Source organism: Apteryx mantelli, chromosome 10 (genome assembly GCF_036417845.1).
Source record: "Apteryx mantelli isolate bAptMan1 chromosome 10, bAptMan1.hap1, whole genome shotgun sequence".
In the NCBI taxonomy this organism is placed as follows: Eukaryota; Metazoa; Chordata; class Aves; order Apterygiformes; family Apterygidae; genus Apteryx; species Apteryx mantelli.
In genome coordinates this window covers 2,186,057-2,199,946 of record NC_089987.1, presented here as the reverse complement: position 1 = coordinate 2,199,946, position 13,890 = coordinate 2,186,057, and the positions used below count along the sequence as shown (strand labels likewise).

Below are 13,890 nucleotides of genomic sequence, written 5' to 3'. Positions count from 1 at the left end.
CTGGGAGAGGAGGGGGGGCGCCCCGTTGTGACGTCACCGAGCCCGTCGCGGACGCGTGACGTCACGGCGTCGCGCCGGGTGCGGCGGGAGCGGCGCGGGCCGCCATGTGCCAGGCGCGGGAGGACTACGGGCGGCGCGGGCCGGGGCGGCGGGCCCCGCCCCCCAGGTGGGAGCTCCGCCCCCTTCGCCCCGCCCCCGACCGGCCCCGGGGGCACCGGCACTGCCACCCCCCTGCCGGGACCGGCCCCCGGGGAAACCGGGACTGCCACACCCCAGGACCGACACCGGGAATGCCCTGGGAGGATCGGGAACGGGACCGACCCCCGGGAGGACCGGGACCGGGACTGCCACCCCCCTCCCGGAACGGGCCCCCAGGGGGACCGGGGCTGCCACCCTCCTGCCGGGAATGGCCCCGGGGAAACCGGGACTGCCACCCCCCAGGACCGACACCGGGAATGCCCTGGGAGGATCGGGAACGGGACCGACCCCGGGAGGCACCGGGACTGCCACCCCCCCTCCTGGGATCGGCCCCGGGACTGATCCTTGGGACTGCCCCGGAGGGACTGGGACCGGGATTAACCCCCGGGGGAACCGGGACTGCCACCCCCTTCCCGGAACGGGTCCCGGGACTGATCCCTGGGACTGGCCCCCCCCCCAGGGAGTGAACCCTGGGACTGACCCTCGGGGGAGACCAGCACCGGGACCGACCCCCGGGGGGGGGGGGTCCAGGACCCAGTACTGCCCCCCTCACCCCACCCGGGACTGCGCCCGGAGGTGGGGGAGGTCGGGGTGACACGGCGCTTGCCTCTGCCCCCAGCTGCCCGCGGACCTGCGTGAAGTGCAAGGAGGCCTCGGCCGTGGTGGTCATCCGCGTCGGGGACGCCTTCTGCCGGTGAGGAGCCGGGATGGGGCGCGGGACGGGTCTGGGGGGGGGGTCCTGCTGCGCACGGCGGCAGGGGGGTGGGGGGGGCTCGGCAGCCCCCGCCGTGGCTCAGCCCGCCCGGCCGCCTCCCCACAGGGCCTGTTTCCGGGAGTACTTCGTGCACAAGTTTCGGGCCATGCTGGGCAAGAACCGCGTCATCTTCCCCGGCGAGAAGGTAGCGGGGTGCCGGGGGGGAGGGGGGGCTGGGCCACGGCTCCGGCGCCAACTTCTCCTTCTGCATCCTCCCTCCCGTTGCCGCAGGTGCTGCTGGCACTCTCCGGCGGGCCAGCATCCAGCGCCATGCTCCGACAGGTCCAGGAGGTGAGTGTGGGGCCGGTGGGAGCTGTGGCCGCGAGACCGTGGGACCCAGCGCCGGAGGGTGCCGGGGAGGAGGCTCCTGCCTCCTCCCCGGCACCCTCCGGCGCCGGGTCCCGTGGCCTCGCGGCACCGGGAATGACGCTGCTGGGCTCATCTCCCCATCCTCTATCCAGGGGCTGAGCCGGGAGACGGCCAAGAGGCTCCGCTTCGTCCCCGGCCTCGTCTACGTTGACGGTAAGGGGACCCTGCCGGCTCCTGGCCCCTCAAGAGCAGCAGTGCCCGGAGCGAGGGCTGGCACCGTGGCGCCAGGGGCTGCCAGCCCTTTCCGCTAATCCGTGGGGATGTGACACTCTGGGAGGGTCCCTTAGCCCCATCTGACGCGGCGCCGCTGAGCCCATTTCCTCCGCAGAGGGAGCCGTGTGCGGGCAGAGCCCGGCGCAGCGGGAGGAGAACCTGGCCCGCGTGGAGGCCATCGTGCAGGCCACCGGCTTCCCCTTCCACCTGGCCCACCTGGAGCAGGTAGGGAGCCACCCGGGGGTGACCGGGGCCGTGTGGGGAGGAGAGCTCGGCCGGGCTGGGGGCACGGTGCCTGGGCTGCCACGGTTCCCCCAAACCCGGCCGGAAATTATCCGGCTGCTGCGGAGGCTCCTTGCCTTGCACCCCGTAGCGTCGGGTTGGCACCCACCTTCCCGCGGCCACCGCAGCCTCCCCCAACCCGGCGCCCATCTCTGCCTCCCCCCCAGGCCTTCGACCTGCCCGGCTCCATCCTCCGGCGGGGGCCGCGGGGCGGCGACAAGCCCTGCCCCAGTTACAAGGAGGCCGTGGAGGACTTCATCCAGCAGCAGCGGCAGGAGGCGGCCGACGGGGACGGAGCCGCCTCCCTGCCCCGGCGCCTGGCCCAGCTCCGCACCCAGGATGTGCCTGCCGGAGAGGAGCCAGCGGCCCCGGGCGCCCGGCTGCCTGCCGCAGCCCGCACCGAGGAGCTGCTACAGCTTTTCGAGGCCGCGGAGACCCTGACGGCTAAAGAGGAGCTGCTGCAGATGCTGCGGTGAGGGGGGTCCCGGCCCCCGCGCTGGCCCGCCCTGCCCCTCGCTGTGTCTCCGCGAGCCTGAGCGGGAATCGCCCTGTCCCCCCAGGACGCACCTCATCCTGCACACGGCCAGGACCCAGGGATACACCAAGGTCATGATGGGGGACAGCTGCACCCGCGTGGCCGTCAAGCTGCTGACCAACCTGGCCCTGGGCCGCGGCGCCTTCCTCGCCATGGACACGGTGAGCGACTGCTGGCCCCACACGCTCTCTGTCCCATCCCCGTGATGCCACAGTGGTACCTGGCACAGCCTGGTGACAACTGTCCCTGCCTGGGGCAGGGGACAAGCTCCAGGGGGCCATGCCATGTCCTGCTGGCAGGGAGAGAAGGGGTAGAAGGGACTTGCTCCAGGCATCGTTGTGTCCCTCCGTGGGGGACATGCATGACTCGGGGCCACCGCTGCAGGGCCTGGGTGCTGCAGGGCTGTGCCGCGGGACCCCGCCGTCCCTCAGCACGCGTGTGCGTCCGTGCAGGGCTTCATGGACAGCCGTCACGGTGACGTGGCCGTGGTGCGGCCCATGCGGGAGTACATGGCCAAGGAGATCGCCTTCTACAACCACTTCTTCGGCGTCTCCACCGTCATCACGCCTGCCCTCCGTGCCAAGGTAAGGGCGTCCCCGGGTGCCCAGCTGGGCTCTGCAGGGGTGCAGAGGTTGGGGGGCTCTGTTTGGGGTGCAAGGGGGGGCTGACTGGCCCCCAGCTCTCTGCGCCCCGTCGTGCCCATGCCCTCTCCGCTCGCTCCCCCAGCGCCGCGAGAAGACCAGCATCCACCGCCTGATGGAGGACTTCCTGCTGGGGCTGCAGGCAGAGTTCCCCTCCACCATCAGCACCGTGTACCGGTAAGGCCTGGCCCCATCCTGCGCACGGGGCTGTGCACACCCTGGGGGGGCTGGCACGGAGAGGGGAGCACCCCAGGCTGGGCTGTGCCCCAGGGAACCGGGGCCATCCGCCGCTCACCGGCCCGTCCTCCGGCTGCAGGACGGGTGAGAAGCTGAGCACAGCTCCCGCAGAGGCCAGCTCGGAGCCGGGCGCTGAGCCCCAGCGCTGCCTGCTGTGCCTGTGCGCCCTGGACACCCTGGCGGGTGAGTGGGGACCGCGGCGGGGACACGGGCGGGTGGTGTGGGGCAGCCGCAGGCCCTGAGCTCCCGGCTGCCCTCGGGCTCTCGCAGAGGAGGACTTGGCCCTGGAGCCCACCCTGATCGCGGAGGAGGCGGCACAGAGGCCGCAGGGACTGGCCGAGGACGGCTGCTGCCACGCAGGGACGCAGGGAAGCTGCTGCCAGAGCTCCCCGACGCCGGGGTAAGGTGCCGCGGACAGCGCTGACGCTGCGTGGGGGCCCCGGGGGTCTCGGCCGCCCGCTCAGTGCCGTCTCTCCGCAGGGCGGAGAGCAGAGCTGCCTTCCTCCCACTGCTCTGCTACAGCTGCCGGCTCACCTTCAAGGAAATGGTAAGGCAGCGCCGGGCGCGGGGCGGCTCCCCCTCCTCCGGCAGGAGCTGTGCGGCTCCCCGTGGGTGCAGCGGGGACCCGTGCCCTCCGTCCCTGCCCATCCAGCACGGCCCCTCTCCCTCTCGCAGGGCCACCCAGACACGCTGCCACCCTACGTGCGCTCGGAGGCCCAGCGCAGGAGCCGCAGGTACCGGGGGGACGCCGGGGCGCTCCTCCGTGCTGGACCCCATGATGGGCCAGCGCGTGGCGCAACTGGCTGGGCCCTGAGGCCAGGTTTGTCCCTTCCAGGGCCGAGATGAAGCAGCAGATCCAGGAATTCCTGCTGGAGGATGACGATGAGGACCCCAGCGAGAGCTGATGAGCGCAGCACCGGCTTTGCCTCCTGCTGGGGACGGGATCCTGGGAATGGACCCCTGGTCCCTCTGGGACAGGGCACAGTCCCACCCCCGTGGGGACATGGTGCCTGTGGCCCAGTCTGGGCCCACCAGCACACCTTGTAGGATGGTGGGGGACCAGAGCCAAGGCTTGGGGACATGCTGCATCACCCACTGTGACACCTGGTGCCCAGGCAGCTGCTTCTAAACCCAACTTAAATTATTTGCTCAGCAGCAGGGAGGTCAGAGAGGGCCTCCAGCCCCCAGCTGTGCCCAGTCCATGGGTGCCAGGGTGGCCCTGGTCCCACCACGTGAGCCCCTGCTCCCAGCCCCAGGAGCGCGTGAACCGGGGAGGCCTCAGCTTTGTTTTATTATATATCTGTATAAATAAACCATTTGAATTAAAAAAAAAGAAAGTCTACAGTCCAGCTGGAGCTGCCAGGCACCGCCGCTGGGGCAGCCGGCAGCCCAGCCCACCCCGGCCCTCCGGGGCCGCGAGCCCCGGGCAGCGGGACCCAGGGTGCTATTGCTTCGAGTTCAACCTGGTTGTGGCGCGGGGCTGGGGAGGGGGCTCGGCGGGCACGGGGCTGGCTCTGGGCACCCCCCCGCTCTCCCGGCAGCCGGGGGTGCCCAGTGGGCCGTGGCCCCACCAAGGAAGGCACGATGTGGTCTCCACGGGGCTGGGGCATGGGCGCTGCCGTCCCAGTGAGGGGCGGGGGGGGGGAAGGCAGGCCGGACAGCTCGAAAGCAATGTTTAAGAAAAATAGCTTCCTTAAAAGCAAGAGTCCGGGCTGCCCCACGCGCTGAGCGCGCCGGCCCGCACCCCGTGGCGCCCGGAGGGGCTGGTGTCTCCATCCCGCAGCCGTGGGGACACGCAGCAGCCCTCGGTCCCCGGCGGGCTGCGCCCCAGCTTTCCCGCGAGGCTGCTGGCTTAAGGCATTGGCGGTGATGTCCCTGGGAGGGGGACCGCGGCAGGGCTGGTGCTGGGGGCCGGGGCGCCCGCCAGCTGCGGCACTGGCCGGTCCCCCTTCCTCTTACTCCTTCTCCCGCGTCCACTTGATCATGGTCTCAGGCGAGCGGTAGAGGAAGATGAGCTTGGCGTAGAGCTCCTCCTCCAGCTCCAGCTCGCCCGTCTCCCGCACCAGGAAGATGTCCTGGCACAGCTTGAGGATGCGGTCCACACAGGGCAGCTCCTCGAACATGATGGAGTGCGAGATCTCGCTGAAGAAGCCGCGCACGAACTTCCCGATCACCAGCACGATGGAGACGTAGAGCCCCATGATCCTGCAACGGGCTGGGATGAGTACGGGGGCTGCCTTCGGCCTCGCTGCCCCGGCTCCAGGGCAGTCCATGCCCCTGGCGCCGCAGGCATCCCGCCCCAGCCCTCCCGGCCCGCTGCTAGCCCCACGCACCCGTAGCCGGCCAGGAAGCCCAGGCTGGGCGGGCTGACTTTGTCATTGAAGATGACCATGGGCAGGATGTTGCCGTCGCGCGGCGGGGCGTCCTTCAGCCGCACCACCCACCACTCCAGGAAGCTGTCGCTGCTGCGGCCCGAGCCCACGCGCTCCCGCTTCAGCTGCACCTCCACGTCCAGGTAGCTGTCCTCCCCGTCTGCGGCACGCGCGGAGCCGTCAGGGCACGGCACGGCGCCCTGGGGACCGCAGGGACCCCCCTGCAGCCCAGCACCCTCCTCCGCACCCGTGCGCGGAGCAGGCGATGCAGCACCCACCTGGCAGCAGCTGCTTCACGGGGTTGGCTTCAGGGCCGTTGGGCGCGCGGATGTACTTGGGGAAGAGCTTGGGCACTTGCCTGCAACGGAGCACGGGTGAGCAGGGAGAGCCGGGGGGCTCCCGCTGCCCCCCGGGGGGGGGGGGTCACCCCAGCTCCGGGACCGCAGGGTCCCCTGCCTGCCCCCAGCACGGCATCCGGATGCGCCCAGGCGCACTCACACGGGGGTGTTGCGGGTGCCCTGCAGCAGCTCGGCCAGCTCCGCGCGCTCGGGCGCGCCGGGCTGCAGGTCGGTGGTGTGCTTGTCGAAGGTGTGCTCCACCGTGCCGCCCTTGCCCAGGTCCCTGCGGGCAGAGCGGGCGCCGAGGCTGAGCGGGGCCGGGGCGCAGGAGCCGGCCGCCCCGCTCCCCGCGCCCGGCCCTGGCGCTACCTCTGGAAGGTCCAGGTGAGGCGCAGGGTGATGTCCGAGGAGCCGTTCTGCAGCTCCCGCCGCATCTGCTCCCGGCTCGGCGGGCTGATGCTCCACAGCGAGCCCGAGCTGCCCTCGATGCGGGCCGTGACGATGTCCTCGTAGCTGTACAGCGTGATGAACTGCATGGCCACCTGGGCGCGAGGCACGGGGCATGGCTCAGCCCCGGGGCCACGGCCCCCATGCAGCCCCCCCAGGCATGCACGGCACTGCCCCCGGCGCAGGCACCCTCCGCGGGTGCACCCTGCACCCGCAGCCCGGCTCGGGCACCCGCAGGGCTGGAGCAAGGGTTTTGGGGTTCTTTCTTTACCGGCTGCCTCTCAAACTCGTTCGTCAGGGCTTCGTAGTCCTGGGGGGTGAACGGCTGGATCGACTGCTGCTGGGCGCTCATGGTGAACAGCGGCTGCGGGGCCACACGGACGGGGCGGCGTCAGCCTGGGGGGGCCCAGGCGTCCGGGCTCGGAGCCGCAGCCCCAGGAGCCCAGCGGGGCACAGCTGCCGCCCCGCGGTGCCCGGCCCGGCGTCCTCACCTCGTACCCCCCCAGCTTGAGCGTGACGGTGACGTCGATGGGGTGGTTCACAACGCCCACCACGGAGCGCACCAGCGACATGAAGAGCAGCGGGAACCAGATGATGGCCACGAGGAAGAGGATGATGAGGCCTCCCATGCCATACTTCACAATCTTCTTCTTCTTCTGCCCTTTGGGCTGCGGGTATTTCTGCAGGGAGACGGCGGGCTCAGCATGGTGCCAGGCTCAGGGGACCCAGCCAGGGACACCCCAAGGGCAACGAGCTCATTGGGGACCCTTCCCAGGCTAGGCAGAAGCAAGGGGAGTTTTGGGGGGGGTATCAGAGAAAACTGGCGCTCGGCAGCGACGTGGGGGACCCCCCAACTGCTTCATGACCCCATACCCCAGCCCCAGCTTCCACTCAGCTCTGCCCATGCCCCTGAGCCCCGCACCAGGACCAGGACCACCCAGAGGCTCCAACTCCAGGGCTGAGCCATGATCCTGCCCCTCTTGCCCTACAGCTCAGCTGGGCAAGGAGAGAGGGGTCTGCACACCCCACCCCGGCACCCCAGGCCTGGCCTGCGTGGCCAGCTAGCCCAGGGCTCGCTACAGGGGTCTCCAGCTCGGCCAGGCTGGGGGACACGCATGCACCCCTGCCTGGCACCCAGGAGCAGGGGACAGGCAGGGCGATGCCGAGGTCCCACCTTCTCCGTCTCGCGGCTGCACTTGATGATGAAGATGTTGGCGTAGATGTCTTCCACGCACATCCAGTTGGACAGCGACAGCGTAGTGTCGGTCCAGACCCAGTCCATAACGGCCCGCAGCTCCACCAGGAAGGGCACGAGGCGAAACCTGCCGGGGATGGGGAGAGGGGGCTGGTTTGGCACCATCCACCTTGCCCCACCGGCTGCCCCACGGCCAGGACAGCCCCCACGCACCCGATGGGAGACGTGGGGCAGCTCGGCCCCGCACCGCCCTCCGCCCTGCGTCTGCCAACCCATACCCTTGGAAGAGGAAGAGGTTGAGGTGGTTGTATTTCTTGGTGAGGAAGTTGCCCAGGATGCGGGTAGGGTAGCCGCAGCGGATCTGGTAGGCTGACAGCGAGAAGTAGATGCACTTCACGAAGTACCACAGCTGGGCCACCGTGTTGAGGCTGAACAACCTGCCGGCACCATGGCGGGGGGGATCCGTAACTCCTCCGGCCACCTGATCCCTCCCGGACAGGCCAGGCTGGGCCACCATGCGAGGCCAGTGGCTCCCAGCGGCACCAGGGGCTGGCGACATGAAGGCAGCAAGCAAGCGCCACGTGGCCTTGGCTCTGGGTACCCCCAGGCACCCTCAGCCCCAGCGTGGTCCACCCAAGGATCATCCTCCCACCCACTGCCAGGTATCCCCAGTGGATGCTCGGCAGCACCAGGCTGGGGGACATGGCAGGGCTGGTACCTTTCGGTCACAGCTGGCAGGATGAAGAACATCCAGAGGTGGATGCTGAAGACCAGGATGACCTGGAAGATGAGCTTGCCCAGCACGGTCTTGCGGAGGTAGAGCGCGCGGTCGATCACCATGGTGGTGAACTGTATGAGCAGCATGACCAGGAAGGCCTCCGGCACCTGGTCGTCCGACAGCGAGGACGTGATGTCGGCAGCCGCCGAGTGTTTCTGGAGACACAGGAGACATGAGGACGGGGCCCGGCCTGCCCCATGCCTGCCCCATGCCTGCCCCAGGGCTGGCTGACAGGGTGTGCGGGCACCCCGCGGAAATGCCTGTGGCCCTGCTCACCCCGAAGGCCCAGAAGCCGAAGATGATGATGATGAAGTCAACCACATCGGCCAGGAACATGAAGGCATAGACGTCGGTGGCGGCCCGGTACTGGGTGTGCAGGATGTCCCAGAAGAAGCCGCGCATGGGCCGGTACACGTTCTGCGCCCTGGAGGGGACAGAGGGGACAGGTGTCCTGCGGGCCACATGCCACAGCCCCCCACCCCGGCCGGCACCGTGGGGCACTCACATGGTGAGGAAGAAGAGCTTGACCCGGAGCCCAAACGCCTTCAGCTTCTCCCGAGAGTGGCTCTGCTTCGCCTCTTCCTCCTCCTCCTCTTCCTCCTCCTCCCCGCCATCCCCTGCAGGTGAGACACGACACAGGTATCAGCCCAGGGACAGCAGGGCCAGGGCATGTGGGACCGCATCCTGCCTGGCCCCAGCACCCCTCCACCCTGGGGGACATGAGCCCTGGCCAGGGTGCTCAGCACCCTCCGGGGTGCAGTGGCTGAGAAACGCCGTTCACCTTCCTCCACAGCCTCCTCCTGCTTCTTGCTCCAGCGCTTCTTCTTCCTCCTGAAGCGGAGGTGACTGCCGCCAGCCCCGGCACCCTCATCCTGCCCCACGGCATCGTCCTGCTGCTCCGGCCTCACGGCCACTCCCGGCACCCCCAGTTCTGCCAGCGCCTCCGTCCCCTCCTCGCCGGCCGCCGGGGGCTCCGCTTCCTCCCGCCTCTCCTCCTCGTCCTCGTCTTCCGCCCGCTCTGCCTCCAGCCGCTTCTTGGCGAAGGGGTCCTCCTCGTGGTCCCACAGCCCGTAGCACTGGGAAAGGCCATGGGTTAGCGAGAGCCCGGCCAGGACCCACCGTGGCCGCACTTCCTACCACCCCCCGGCTCCACGCGCTTCACCCCACCACGCTGCACAGGGAGCTGGGTGCTGCCCCGGCCATCCTGCTCCCAGCGCACCCAGGCGCCCCGAGCATCAAGGGCCCTAAAGCTTCCTAGTGGCCAGAGTCACCAGAAACCGGCGTCTCGGTTGGAAGCAAAGACGGAGATGCCCAAGAGCTGGACCCCCTCCAACGGCGACGGTCCAGCTGGACAGTCCCCAACGCCGGACGGGAGGCCGGACAGGGTGCCGTGCCCCGAGCCCCCTGCCCGCGGCAGTGCCAGCGCCCTGGGGCTCACCAGCAGGAGCGAGCGGTGGAAGAACAGCGCCAGGAGCTGGATGAGGTCGTACTTGATGTAGCGGTCGGTCTTCTCCAGGCCCAGGATGCGGGGCGGGAAGAAGGGCTTGCCCTCGTTGCGCACCAGCATGGCGTAGCTGTTCCAGGGGAAGAACCCGAACTGGAAGAGGTATTTCACCACCACCATCACCTGCGGGGATGCAGGGGTCAGCGGGAGGCAGCTGGAGCCCAGCGGTCCCTTCCCCAGCCACTCCGGCAGCGAGAACCGCAGCGTGAGCCGGCACGGCCCGTGCCCACCTCGGTGAAGATGATAGCGGTCATCCAGAAGCGCTTGCTGGGCCGGGGGACGGAGAGCATGGCCCAGAGGAAGACGAGGATGGGCAGGAAGAGGGAGATGACGGAGGCGGTCACCATGTTGTTGAGGATGATGATGAAGTAGCAGAGCAGCTCGGAGTGGGCGGCCACGCAGTGGTAGGCGGCCAGCAGCAGCTTGAGGAAGCGGTTGTGGGACCGGTAAAACTGATCCGACTCCTCCAGCGTGGCGAAGTAGAGCCGCCTGCAGGGCAGGTGGGGGCTGAGCCCGAGCGGGCTGTGCCGCCGCCATCCCGGGATGCCTGCCGTCCCGGGATGCCTCGCACCGACCCCCCGTCCCAGCACCGGTACCTGTTCAGGAGCAGCTCGCTGGCGGTGCGGGTCCGGTTTTGGGGAAGGGCCAGGAGCTCCCGCGAGCCGGCCACGTCCTCCTGCGAGCCCAGGGCCGGCTCCTGCTCCTCGCTGCTGCTGCGCCGCGCCGGGTAGCCCCCGGGGATGGCCTCGGGGCGCTCAGCCCTTTGGCCGAGGTCGGCTCCTTCGCTCCCGCTGGGGACGGCAAGGGGACAGGGGTCAGGCGCTCTCCCTGCGGGGAACGGGCACCGTGCCCGGGCGATGCCGGAGGACATGGAGACAGGGAGGGGTGCAGGGGCCCCCGCCGCCCAGCCGAGCCCCTCCGGGCCATCTATGCACCTGCCTTGAAGCGACGCCGTTTTGGGGGACGGTGGCCCCAGCCGCCCGCTGGCTCGGCTCCTCGAGGCCATCGTCCGGCGGCTGCAGGTAGAGCTCGTCCAGGACGCCCCGGTGCGTGTCCTCTCCCTGCAGCGGGCAGAGCGTCAGCACCGCTGTGCCCCACGCCGTGCCCCACGCCGTGCCGTGCCCCGCGCTCACCTTGGCCAGCCGCTGGGTGAGGACGTATCTCTCGACCCGCAGCACCGTGGACATGTCCGTGTGCTCCTTGGTGAAGGCGTCGAGCCACTGGGTGAGGCCGTCCACCATGGCCTGGCACAGCACCCACAGGAAGCGCAGGGTGTTCAGCGCCCGCTGCACCACGTTGCCCCGCTCTGCGACGGCGAGGAGAGAGGGCGGCGCTTCACACCAGCTCGGCCCCCCCCGAGGGCCCTGGCAGCCCCCCGCGCCGGAGCCATGGGGGTCCTGCCTCCCACCCACCTGATCCTTCCTCCTCCTCTTCCTCCTGGCCTTCGGCCTCTTCAGGCGTCTCAGCCTCTGACGCCCTTTGCTCTCCGCCGTCCCCTGCAAAGCAGGCGGTGGGTCACGTCCCCCCAGCCCGGCCACTGTCCCTGGGAAGGGGGTGTGTGTGCACACTCGCCTCTGCCCTGACACTTTCGCGACAGCTTCCCAACCCACCGGCCCACTCGACTCGCTCACTGACGGCACAGACACATCCACCTTAAAAGCCAGGGCAGGAGCCAAAGGAGGGCAAGCTTGTGCTCAACCCTACTGTAGACATCAGAGAGTCCCCTCACACGCAGGAAACCCCGCTGAGACGATGCTCTCCTTACGGGATCCCGACAGATCAGCGGCTGCCGTGCCAGACAGGGTCCCCTCCTCGTACCCCAGCCCCATTTTGGAGCCAGGTGAAAAGGGGCCGGGGCGGCGAGCGGTCCCACCTGCAGCGAGCTCAGCGTCCGGCTGCTCCAGCCCCTGCTGCTCCTGCTGCTCCTGCTGCCTCAGCGCGGTCTTGGTGTTGGTCATCCAGGCTTGGTAGGCCAGCTGCGCCGGGAGGAGACGGGGCCCGTGAGCGCCCAGCGGGCACAGCCAGGCCCCCGGACCCCCGCTGCCCGCCGGGGCCGCGCTCACCTGGAAAGCGCTCTGCTTGCCCGGCCGCGGCTCCTCCGGCGCAGCCTCCTCCTCTTCCTCGCTGTCCGACTCGAAGAGGAAGTATTCGCCCGAATGCAGCACTGCCAGGGCGGCACGGGGTGTCACGGCACGGGGTGCCACGGCCGGTGCCCGGGCAGACCCCGCTGCCGTCCCCCCAGGTCTCTGCCTGGCCGCGGTGCCGCGGGCACAGCGCTGCCGGCTCAGTGCCGAGGGCACCCGCGGGTGTCCCCGTCAGAGACAGCAGGGCTGAGGACTCGAATCGGAGGTCCCAAAGAGGAGTCCCTCTGGCGCTGGCGTTCGGAGAGGCTCACGGTAGGCGGCTCTCTGCAGCCGGCCGGGAACTGCCGCACCAAGCGGCGCCGGGAACCTGCGGCCGGTAACTCCGGACCCGGCCTGGCCCCCCCGCGTCGCTGCCCCGTTAGTGCCCGGAAGCAGAAAAAGCCCCAGTTAACGTCCTGCGGCCGAGAGAGGGGACGGGGGACATGCAGGGTGTCACCTTGCCAAAAGCACCGTCACCACCGCTCTGTGCAGCCCCCGCGGGTGTTAGCGGCCCCGGCGGAGGGACCTTGCCGAGGGGCTGCGCCCCGGTTAATGCCCCGTGCCGGGGCAGTACCTGCGGCGTGGTCTAACCATGGCCGCCACCACCGCTCCCTCTGCCGGGACGGGTCCGCCTGGCCACCGGGCTCTGTGGAACGGCACACGTGGGGCTGAGCACTGCCGCGCTCGTTGCACCGTCCCCCAGGAGGGGGCCAACCGGAGAGGGAAGGGGTGGTTCACCGCAATACTCCGCAGGACGGCGTGGGGGCTCCTCGCCGGTCCCCAGCCAGCGAGGACGTGGGACGAGCAAAGGGGGACGGGCACCGGTGACAGGTCGAGGTCACCCTGCCGTGCCCCGAGAAGGGGACAGGAGAGGCTGGAGGTGCCGGGACCCCCGGGGCTGCCCCCAGCTCTCACCTGCCCTGGCCTCGTCCTGGCCCTCGCCAGCGCCGCCGGGCAGCCGCTCCTGGTGGTACTTCTCCTGCTTGGCCCGGATCCGCTCCATCCTGCAAGGCACACGGGCTGCTCCGGAGCTGCTCCGCGCGGTGACCGCGCCGCGTCCCCAGACCTCCCCGGGGGACGTCCCTGCGGGGTGGGGGGGGGACAAAGCCCCAGAGGGACCCCGCGTACCCCGGCACGAGGCCGTAGCATCCCCCATCCCTCCCCAGGCACCCGGCACACAGGGGAGCCCCAATGCACCAGAGGCTAATGGGAGCCACGGGAAAGCGGTGGGGGGGGGGCCCAGGTGCCCCCCAAAAACTGACTCACTGCCGTTTGAGCTGGGCCAGCGACTTCTTCTCAGCCTGCCGGTGCGAGCGCATGCTCTTCAGGATGCTGGCCTTGAACAGCGCGACGCCCCTGCGGAGACGGCGCCGGGCGCCCGGGGTGAGGGGGGGCACGGCGGCCCCGGCACCCCCCAACCACGGGGACCCGGCGCCCCCCTAACCCACCTGGAGGCCTGCAGGGCCGAGGCCTGGAGGTCCAGCATGACGTGCAGGTAGTAGTGGCTGAGGAAGACGCGGCGCTGGAGCAAGAGGAAGAAGAAGCAGATGCTGTCCCAGATGATGCCGGCCTCCTCCACGGGCAGGGAGCAGTCCTGGTCCTTGCCCATCTCCTTGGCTGGCGGGGGAAAGAGGGGGGCAGGTCAGGCAGCGCCGCCCCCCCCGACCTGCCCCGCGCCGGGGGCCGAGGGCTGGCGGGATCCCCCCGGCGCCCCCCTGCCCGGGCACTCACGGTCGTAGTAGCCCTTGACGGTGCACACCAGGCTGAAGAGCTGGATCACCCAGCAGAAGTTGCTCTGCATCTGCTGCACGAAGACGCAGGAGAGGAGCTGCCGGGGCAGAGAGGGGCAGAGCGCGGGCTCAGGCGGCTGCCGGACCCCCGAGCCGCACCGGCGCCCAGGTCCC

General features: G+C 70.2%; 2 protein-coding genes across 2 annotated transcripts in view; one reads left to right on the top strand and one right to left on the bottom strand.

Moving 5' to 3' along the window:
• The first annotated feature begins 86 nt into the window (after positions 1-86).
• CTU2 (cytosolic thiouridylase subunit 2) lies at positions 87-4,406 on the top strand. Its single transcript, XM_067302363.1, has 15 exons — positions 87-166; positions 818-892; positions 1,019-1,097; positions 1,184-1,243; positions 1,414-1,474; positions 1,650-1,759; positions 1,984-2,288; positions 2,377-2,512; positions 2,804-2,935; positions 3,078-3,169; positions 3,309-3,412; positions 3,500-3,629; positions 3,710-3,776; positions 3,905-3,963; positions 4,065-4,406. Exons 1-15 carry the CDS (start codon positions 105-107, stop codon positions 4,132-4,134), a joined length of 1,542 nt encoding a protein of 513 aa, XP_067158464.1. The 5' UTR covers positions 87-104; the 3' UTR covers positions 4,135-4,406.
• A 95-nt stretch (positions 4,407-4,501) lies between these two features.
• Positions 4,502-13,890, bottom strand: part of PIEZO1 (piezo type mechanosensitive ion channel component 1 (Er blood group)) — a 31,677-nt gene continuing 22,288 nt past the window's right edge. The window contains exons 26-51 of the mRNA XM_067302364.1: positions 13,718-13,814; positions 13,435-13,603; positions 13,253-13,342; positions 12,902-12,990; positions 12,561-12,632; positions 11,927-12,027; positions 11,737-11,839; positions 11,276-11,359; positions 10,997-11,169; positions 10,803-10,924; positions 10,460-10,654; positions 10,094-10,352; positions 9,798-9,986; positions 9,141-9,435; positions 8,865-8,976; positions 8,636-8,783; positions 8,300-8,514; positions 7,860-8,018; positions 7,561-7,708; positions 6,878-7,066; positions 6,658-6,750; positions 6,309-6,481; positions 6,100-6,222; positions 5,880-5,959; positions 5,563-5,761; positions 4,502-5,434 (exon numbers count right to left, since the gene is read on the bottom strand). Of these exons, the coding sequence (XP_067158465.1) occupies positions 5,185-5,434; positions 5,563-5,761; positions 5,880-5,959; positions 6,100-6,222; positions 6,309-6,481; positions 6,658-6,750; positions 6,878-7,066; positions 7,561-7,708; positions 7,860-8,018; positions 8,300-8,514; positions 8,636-8,783; positions 8,865-8,976; positions 9,141-9,435; positions 9,798-9,986; positions 10,094-10,352; positions 10,460-10,654; positions 10,803-10,924; positions 10,997-11,169; positions 11,276-11,359; positions 11,737-11,839; positions 11,927-12,027; positions 12,561-12,632; positions 12,902-12,990; positions 13,253-13,342; positions 13,435-13,603; positions 13,718-13,814 (3,927 nt within the window). The 3' untranslated portion in view covers positions 4,502-5,184. The remainder of the gene's footprint in view (positions 5,435-5,562; positions 5,762-5,879; positions 5,960-6,099; positions 6,223-6,308; positions 6,482-6,657; positions 6,751-6,877; positions 7,067-7,560; positions 7,709-7,859; positions 8,019-8,299; positions 8,515-8,635; positions 8,784-8,864; positions 8,977-9,140; positions 9,436-9,797; positions 9,987-10,093; positions 10,353-10,459; positions 10,655-10,802; positions 10,925-10,996; positions 11,170-11,275; positions 11,360-11,736; positions 11,840-11,926; positions 12,028-12,560; positions 12,633-12,901; positions 12,991-13,252; positions 13,343-13,434; positions 13,604-13,717; positions 13,815-13,890) is intronic.

Coding starts and splice junctions, on each gene's coding strand:
- CTU2 (XM_067302363.1), top strand. CDS start 105: ATGTGCCAGGCGCGGGAGGACTACGGGCGGCGCGGGCCGGGGCGGCGG. Junction 893..1,018: donor GTCGGGGACGCCTTCTGCCG/GTGAGGAGCCGG, acceptor GCCTCCCCACAG/GGCCTGTTTCCGGGAGTACT. Junction 3,630..3,709: donor CAGAGCTCCCCGACGCCGGG/GTAAGGTGCCGC, acceptor GTCTCTCCGCAG/GGCGGAGAGCAGAGCTGCCT.